This window comes from Gastrolobium bilobum, unplaced genomic scaffold (genome assembly GCF_033153095.1).
Source record: "Gastrolobium bilobum isolate Gb01-03AN ecotype WA unplaced genomic scaffold, APGP_CSIRO_Gbil_v1 utg38954, whole genome shotgun sequence".
In the NCBI taxonomy this organism is placed as follows: Eukaryota; Viridiplantae; Streptophyta; class Magnoliopsida; order Fabales; family Fabaceae; genus Gastrolobium; species Gastrolobium bilobum.
The window spans coordinates 15335-24663 of record NW_026896815.1 but is presented as its reverse complement, the minus strand read 5'-3'; the positions used below and the strand labels follow the sequence as shown (position 1 = coordinate 24663).

The 9329-nt window shown below is 35.8% G+C and overlaps 1 protein-coding gene across 1 annotated transcript; it reads right to left on the bottom strand.

Moving 5' to 3' along the window:
• Positions 1–1463: 1463 nt before the first annotated feature.
• On the bottom strand, positions 1464–5807 carry LOC133302176 (G-type lectin S-receptor-like serine/threonine-protein kinase At4g03230). Its single transcript, XM_061501919.1, has 8 exons — positions 4327–5807; positions 3615–4064; positions 3231–3401; positions 2914–3119; positions 2616–2826; positions 2280–2517; positions 1994–2138; positions 1464–1865 (listed from the first exon to the last, which is right to left on the bottom strand). The coding sequence occupies exons 1-8, from the start codon at positions 5765–5767 to the stop codon at positions 1581–1583; spliced, it is 3147 nt and encodes a 1048-aa protein (XP_061357903.1). The 5' UTR covers positions 5768–5807; the 3' UTR covers positions 1464–1580.
• Between the last annotated feature and the right edge of the window lie 3522 nt (positions 5808–9329).

The following is a 9329-nucleotide window of genomic DNA, read 5'->3' as shown; positions in this document are numbered from 1 at the left end:
AATTCGTTATGGATATAATGATTTTAAAACTGATGGGACAAGCACATTAAATGCGTACAGAGCACCAAGATGACATATAATTGTCTTAGCACGTCCCACTAATCAAAAACCACCATATGTAAAGATGTCATCATCACGCAAGAAACACAAAGGTACAAAATTTTCACCCTGGATCCAAGATCTCGAGGGGGATTGAAGTGTATATTATGATCGTTTATTCACCCAACATGCATTCAGGTCAGAGAGTCAGGGACCCCACAATGGTTAAGGTCTAAAGTTTGTTTAAACTCCGATCAAAGAAAGACTAAGCTTCATTTATACATTCGATTGAGTCCCATACGAGGCCAACAACAAGTTTGATGAGACAAAGCCAAGCAGAAAGTATGACATACCCTGGTAGCCTGGACCCCCGGACTACTAGGCTGATGGGCAAATAAGTTATTTCTCAAAATGACAGAATTGACATTGACAAAATAAGCCAAAATAACAGCAAATAGGCAAAGTTCAAACAAGAAAAATAAATTGATACTGCAGCCAATAGCAGGCAATGAAGAAACAGATATCGGGCTACACCGAGCTATAGCTCGACACAAAATCCAAGATCCTAATGTCAGTCCCATGTTGCAGATAAGACATAATATGTACCCAGGTAGCCTAGACACCCAGACTATCGGGTTGGGGGAAACTATTATGGACCTTTTATACGGGTCCATACTACATAAAGTATAAGAAGAGGCAATGGAAAAAGGAAACTAAGACAACTAAAGGAAAGCATCGATCTAGGATACTAATCCAAATACAACAACAATGAACCTGGACATGGGACTTCAGAGGAGGCACCAAAGGTCCATAATTCCATTACTACAGGTAAATCCTATAAATATGAGGTAAAACCTTCAGGTATGAACACCCTATTCTCTCTCTATTATTATGCTATGACTGTGCACATATACCACCCATTTGGCTAACGCCGTCATTATCAGTGTACAATCATCTGCTACACTGAAAGGTATCAAACCATATATATCTGCGAGAGCATCTAGATTCAAGATCAACTCACTAGTCTCTTGATTAGACATCTTTGTCCCTAGGATATACCACCTACCTTAGCCACTCAAAATAGTAAGAATTTCAAATTTACTAAGCTAACATATGTTTTATTTTCTTCTAAAGGAAATACGTTATGCCATCGATCTTCCCTATAAAAAAGTTGTCATCGATAAAGAATGGACTAAGAGCAAAGCTACACCAAATGACAGTAGCTCAGTTTGCACATGGGAGTTGAGCAGGTGAAGGCTCAGAGCATATGTTTGATTCTTTCCAGTATCATTTTTGGGAGGGGATTAAAACCTTAATCATGGACCCACTCCAAACATGATTGCCTCCCGCGAAGTATAACTGTCCAAAAAAAAAAAAAACAAAGCTACAACATTTCCATTTTATGATAAATTCACATTTCCATTTGCTGACACTTGATGTTTTGTTCTCCTAAATAGAGCTTACATGATTTTTTCTAAGGAAAGCGGGAAAAGGAAACTATCAACATTATTAATTAATGCTCTATGATTCTTTATAATGCTCTATCGACCTTCTTGAGTGCTACTCTCAAACCGCACACTTGAAGAAGATGTGCTGGGTAGATCTTTACGTGCAAAAAATGTTGCTTGTTTAGGGATTGGAAGAGTTATAGTCTCACTGTCAAGCATTGTCAAAATATTTGACATGGTTGGTCGATCATCTGGTTCATCTTGTACACATAAGAGTGCAATACGTGCGCACCTAACAAATTGGTCTGGATTGCAAGTTTCACCTAGAGATAAATCCATTAAATCTAGTAACTTGTTCTCTTCCCATAATCTCCAAGCCTGGTGAGAAATTAATGTTAAGAAACAAATCAGTAAATAAAAAGTATTAAGGAGAAAAATAAATTAAGTGCAATGGATGAAACATACATAACCCTTTTATACAAAAAAAGAAAGAAAAAGAAACATACATAACCCAAAAGGCTTGAATTAGATTGATAGAATCCCGTGTTCTTCTTCCCACTAATAATCTCAAGCAGAACCACACCAAAGCTGAAAACATCTGATTTGATTGAAAAAAGTCCATCCAATGCATATTCAGGAGACATGTATCCACTGCAAAAAAATAAAATAAAATAAAAGTAAAAATCACTGGCATGTGTAAATATACCAAAAAACTTAGTAGAGAGATTAATAATGATACCATAACACAAGAAAAGCATTAACTTTACAATCACATTTAAACATGGAACTTACTAAGTCCCCACTACCCTCTCCGTGTTTGCCTCGGTCTCTTTAGGTCCAAATATTCTTGCCAATCCAAAATCTGAAATCTTTGGTTGCATCTCTCCATCTAGAAGAATGTTGCTGGTTTTCAAATCTCTATGAATTACTCTCAGTCTAGAGTCTTGGTGAAGATAAAGAAGACCACGAGCAACTCCAAGAATTATGTCAAACCGCATAGGCCAATCCAAAAGTACACTTTGTGTTGCATCTTTAAACATTTCCATTTATTCGAAAGAATAAAATTAGTAATTGTGAGATATTAAATATACTAAAAGACGGTGATAAATAATAGACTTAGAGACCAACCGAATATAAATAAGTCTAAGCTCTTGTTAGGCATATATTCATAAAGTAATATTTTTTCTTCTCCTTTTACGCAATAGCCCCGCAATCTAACAAGGTTCCTATGTTGAAGTTTGGCAATTAAAACAACCTCATTCTTGAATTCCTGTAAGCCTTGTGATGAAACACTTGAGAGCCTCTTTACCGCAATATCTTGACCACCTTGAAGCTTACCCTGAAACAAAACATTTTCCATATGCCATTACTCCAAATTTGGTTTTGAATGAAAGGTAAAAAAGAAGAAGTTGAGTCAAATCATCACCTTGTAAACTGGCCCATAACCCCCTTTCCCAAGCTTATTTGCTTCTGAGAAGTGATCCGTAGCAACTAAAATGCTCTCAAAATCAAAATAGGGAACCTCTATGCCTTCATTGTCCTGTTCTTGTAATCCCTCCATGTCTATCAAATCTTTTACATGTCTTTCACTGTCATAAAAGCGCCCTCTATTTCTCTGTATGTTTTCCCTGTCTAAATTCGTCAAAGAGATATGTAATTACCTTAATTAAATATTCAACTTATCCATATTCAAGATTTCAGAGCAATTAAAAAAGAGGGAAAAAAAAGAAGGAATTGATATACCTTGCTTAAGAGCTATTTTTCTTCTGCATACATAAGCAAAAATAAGTGTGCATGCTAGAATAACCACTCCTGTAAGACTTAGGCTAAGAGTCAAAGACAGTGAGCTTTTGGAGTTTCCTTTTCTTGTTGAATCTTCTATAGTAGGAATAGGATTAGAAGAGGATATAGCTTCTGAAAAGGCAGCAGAACAAAAATGTGTTTAAATTAAGGGAAAAGTATTTCTGCTTCCGAAAAATATATGTGTGTGTTTCTGCCACGGCTGCAGAAAAATGGAACCTAACATAATCAAGTAATTCAGGTTTTAAAAAGAAAAAAAAAATATGTAATAATCAAGTAAATTCTCCTGTTATGACTTTGATCAACCTAACATAACAAGTTACTTACTTTCTGTACAACTCAAGAGATCGCCATGCCAATAATAGTTTGCATCGCAAAGACACCTGTTTCCTTTGCAAGTTGAATGTTTCCAACCGAGGCAATCAATGGACTCTGCACAAGTGGGTTCGGACGGTGGTTGCCAACTGACCTCTAATTGGTTAGAGCACAGGTTGTCGTTACTAAACGGTGAAGAAATACTGAGATTTTTCTCTCTTTCACCGCAATAACGATTGAAAGAATAGTCCTGAGAAAGCAGAATAGAGAACTTTTTCGAATCTGGGTCCATGCTAGTAATTGGGTAGGTTTGGTCGGTGGTGTTCGGGAAGAAGCTAAGCTGACCTGTTGAGTTGTTGCAGCTGAACTTGAAGTAATTTGGGTCACCACAACTTGGTCCAGTGCTCAGCGGATAAGGGACTATGTTTGTTCCACAAGGCTCACAAGTTTTTGGAGTCGGTTCTGCAAATATAAGTGCATAACAAGTTTTCACACCAATAAGTGTGTAAAAGTCGCTAGTATAAATAGATGGAGAAGATTTTCAACCGATAAGGGGGAGAGAATAAGTTATCACTATATAACACTAAGTTGTTGCAACAGAATTGCCACCACCATCACAAAGAGGAAACTAACACGGGGTGGTCAAATATTAAGAGAAAATAAAAGAATTAAAATAAAGACAACACTATAGCACTAATTATACTGATGTTTACAAGAACATTACCTATGTCTGATTTGTCTACCCGAACAAAGAGCTTACGATCATCACCATCAAGGTACTCTTCTACAAGAGTAGTTAAATTGTGTGTCCAGATCCAACAGGTGGTGGGATTAAGATCACGCCGTGTAGTAGGTGTAGCATATGAATAAGCTTCGCACTGGGGACACGTGTTAAGGCACATAGATTGGCATTCTGATTCGTTTGCTGCTGTTACCTTTTTATCCGGGCTTCTTATTTTCATCATGACCAAGTTCAAGAATGTGGCGTCTTTTGCACATGATGCTGTTTTTCTGATACATCCCTTGCCTTGTAGAGAAGAATCTCCCTCTCTCGTGATGACATCATTTTGAGGAGACATTGGATCAAATCCAGGCAAACACTTGCATATCCTGTCATTGTCATTACAGCTAGAAAAATTCCCACAATTATTATATATCAAACACATGGTTTTGGGCTGCAGCCATTGACTGGATTCCTCTTGGAAATTACCCCTCACCTTAAATTGTATCACACCGGTAGAATTAATAAACAGCCTCGTGTTCTCATAGCTCATGAGACTTAGGTTCTTTGCTATTAGGGTAGTGAAGTTGGTCAACAAAAAGTAAACTTCAATGCTTATGTCACCAGGGGTTGCTTCTGAATTTGATGAGTACTGTTGATCTTCACTCTCCCAGTGAAGTTGGTCATTGTTTAAGATGATGAAACGGGTGTGATCACTTGTTTGAGCCATCTTAAAAGTGAAGCTCCCACTTCCTGGATCTTCAAGACTTCTCCAAGAAGTCAATCCCAAATTCTTATCCATCTTCATTCCTGGCAAGAACGTATCGGTTGGGTGTTCAAAGCTCTGCCATAGTTTTATTCCCAAGTCTTCATCTAGTAACACTAGGTTCCCAGAATCCATCAACTTCACTGTCTTATTCGCGGATGAAGAGTTTTTAAGTTCGGATGACCAGTAGTTCTTCTTCCCAGATGATGTATCTGCTACTACAAGATTCCCATCTTTGGCAATTTGAAAAACTCCAGTAGAATCAACAGTTACAGGTTTGTCTCTATTTGCAACCCACACAACTGTGTATGGTTCTGAGCCATCTTGCCGGTAATACCATATCCCTAAGTATCTTCCTTTGACGCCAGTGATGTTTCCAACAGGGAAAAAGAAGCCTAGTTCAAATTTTTTTCCTGCTGATACAAGGGTAGTTTCATTGCCTATTATCTTCTCGCCTGCGTTTAAAGTATCTCTTGCTAAACATGGTAATGGTGGCTGAGAAAAGCATAGCAACCAAGCATAGAGGTGGAAGAGAATAATAGCTCTCATGTTATCCATAATTGTTTGTAACGGGTGTGAAGAGAACAGTAACAGCGAGACTAGGAGAAGAGGAAAACTTGTGGTTCTGTAAAAGGAGTTATGTACCACAGAATTAACTCGGGAGCACAGCCCGGTCATGCATCTAAAGATAGAGCCACAACTCTCAAAATCCCTTTTTGCCACGCCTAAAAGTCTTGTTATTAGAGATAACAGGACCCATTTTATCATATGCGAGGAGGGACATTGATCGTAGTGTCTTGTTTTTTAATATAATATACTTGAATGTTACGGAATCAAAAAAAAATTTCAGACTGTCACAGTACTATAGTTGCTGAGATAGTTAGTTACTGTGAACTGAACACGTGTTACGTTTTCAATGACTAGACACACAACTCATTCAACCCAAAATAGCTGACTACCTGAGCTACTTTGGTGCGATCAGGCCTTCTAGCCACTAAAAAGTGACACGTATCTCATAGTAGCTGATTAGTTTAGCAACTACAGTGAGGTGCCAGTTTCAAATTTTTTTTAACTCTACGACATTTAAGTATATTATATTAAAAAATGTGTCAGTATGGTCAATATCGACGGGAGAAGGGCATGAATCCGGTTAGTTGAGGGAGTCGCACCAATCCCCAATATTATATATTTTATGTCACGCCTAAAAGTCTTTGTTATTAGGCTTAATAAGACACATTTTATCACATAGTTGAAGCACGTGAATCCGGTTGACTGAGTTAGCGACACCAATGTCCAATATTATATATTTTATCACGAGACCTGTAGGATTTTCTCAAAGAGTGGATTTATCATACTCTATCACATGGTAGCCAGTAGGTCCCGTTGAACCAGTAATAGATTCAACTATAACATCAACAGTTTAAATAATGAGGAGTTACGTCTCAAATTCAAGTTCGGGATTAGAGAAAATGGTTTTCGAAGAGTGACCTCTTATAATATGTCTAATCTTATTTGAATTGGATTAATTAATTTAAGGATTTATATTTCTCTTATAATTGCAGAAATATAATCTCATGTTATAAACTCATTAAACTGTGTACTTTAATTTTTTATTTATTATTTAAAAAAATGGATTCCAGTGATGAGTGTCTTTGTTACAAAATCTGATGTCGATATAAAGCCCATTAAATTATTGATGAACTAATAAATATTTTTTAAAATAAAAATGGAACTCGGACTATTTATATTTTTTTCCCCTTACAATTGGTCGTTGTTTGTCCTTGGCTCACATGCCATCTTGGCCCTACCTCTCCTTCAATAAAACAATTAATTATTCTTATTCCATAGTTTGGTTGATAAATGTTTTGTTTGATTTAAATCTGAGATTTTATTATTTTATGATTTATTTTTAATCAAAACGATTTCATTAAAATTTCAAATATTTTTTATGATTTTTTTATGTTTGAATTTTACGTTTTATAATTTTTTATTCTCCTTTTAGATTTTTACAATTTTAATTACCATGTTCGTGACCTTAAGACAAACTACAAACGAGAAACGACCCTTCGACCCTCCCACGAGAACGACAAAATTTCAATAATGCAATGCTTACTTCAAATTGGTTGGTTTGTATTGATACGTATGTATTGGAAATTTGTTGATACTCTTAGGACCTGTTTGGTACAAGGATTTTGGGGAGATTACCAGTAAACCTTGTGTGGTAATGATAATTACCATGTTTGGTACAAGGATCCAAAAGCCAATTCCTAGATATCCTAGTTTTACCGGTAATCTCATTTACAAACAAAAGTTACTATGCTGATTACCAAAAAATGTGTGGTAATTGACGATTGCAACGCGAAGGGAAATGATAACTACTATTTTTTAGACTAAATTACCCCCAACACACATCAAATCTAGATCTGGTGTCATTGTTACTCATTTCCTCTTGCGCTGCTTTCGTCAATAGTCGGTAAGCTTCTTCGTGTGTTCTTCACCTCGTTTATTCTTGTTTCGTTCATGGATGCGAATGAGTTGTGTGGTTTAGGCAATATTCCCGGTGTCTTCGCTGGCGAGCTGACTCCTCTATTTCCTTTTTGTTTTTTTTTTCAGCACCCATGAAAACCTAAGTTTGGTATCTCCAAAATCTAGTCTTCGTGGTTGCGCTCGTTTGAAGGCCTGTAGGTAAGCTTCAAGTTTGCAGTAGGTATTTAAATTGATTTGTGTCGTTCACTACCAATATTTTGTGGTTGTGTTGTTCTGCACATTCATTTGTTATCTTTTACTAGCTGTCTTGAAATAATTTTTTTTTGGCTTTCAATGATCAAGTTAGTGAAATGCCATTGATACAATAATCATTTTTTTTTTTGCATTCATTTGTTCTGCACATTCATGTGTTGTTCACCGTACCAGTCTCTCTCTTTTAAACTCTATTATTTTAATACAGTAAAATTTGTATGCACAGTCAGAATAAAAATCTATTAAAGAAGTGATGGGAAGTGTTTTTTTTTTGGACTAAAAGATATAATACTTATTAATGATTATTGTTTGAAAAACAGGTTGAAAAACATGCAGAATCACAAATACTTAATAATTTGGGCACCTCTAAAATCTTTTCCCCCAGATGCTCGTTCGGCCAAAAGGGGAGGCATAAAATTTTAGTAATTGATTGGCTTCCAAATATTGTAGCTATTCATCTTGGAGGAATGGCTTGTATGGCTTGCTCACTCCAAAGAATATAGTCTTCAACTATGCACATCAATTGGGAGAGATACCCTTCTTGGGGGATTCAATTGGTGGACATTTGATATGACAAATTAAAAAAGCCATGTAAAAAGTTGGATGTGTGAATGACATTCAGGTCACCATACCCCATATGTTGGAAGGAACTAGAACCCTAACAATTAGAAAGTGTAGGGACCTGGATGCTGGATGCAGATTTTGATAGTTTTGGAATCAAAATCCAAACAAGTAATAACTATAAATATAGAGGAATTACATTTTTTAACTTTGATATATTTTGAATTCTCTGTACATAGCCTAAAACATCAACATAACTGATTTATTTTTTATTTTAATTTGAACTGGTTGCAAGTTATGATTATTAGGGACTTGAAAACTCAGTATGCATTTGTGCATCATAACTTAGTGACATGTGTGTCAATGATAAGTATATTTATAAACCCCAATTGAATTAGTCTAAAATAAATCACATAGACTCCATATCTTGACCAACAAATAATGAATAGGTGAAGTCCTTATCCAACAAATAATGAATTGGATTAGTCCTTATATTGTATTTGTTGTGGATCTCTATCAATAACAGATTTTGAAAAATAAGCATTTTGTGTACCAAACTAAACTATGATTTTAAGTAGTATGTTTTAATATGGATTTGTGGATGTATGTTGACTTTTTTTGTTTTTTAAACTAGTACATTCTACGTCAAATCAGTTTGGTATTTGATGTGTTGTCAATATTGTTGAGGTAAATATTATATCAGGGCAGGTATATAACTTTGATACTGTTAAATTGGGACATACCATGATAAGTCGATGGTTGTTAATTGAAGTGCTTCTTACTCAAGTATTATTCAAAAATAGCTGATCAAGTGATTAACCTATGCTTGTCAGAATGACTTGTGTATATGTCCATTATATTGTCATCGTTTTCCATCGTTGTTGCCTACTGTATTGTCGTATAGTTTTGATTATTCCTTTTGTCATCTTCGTGATAGATT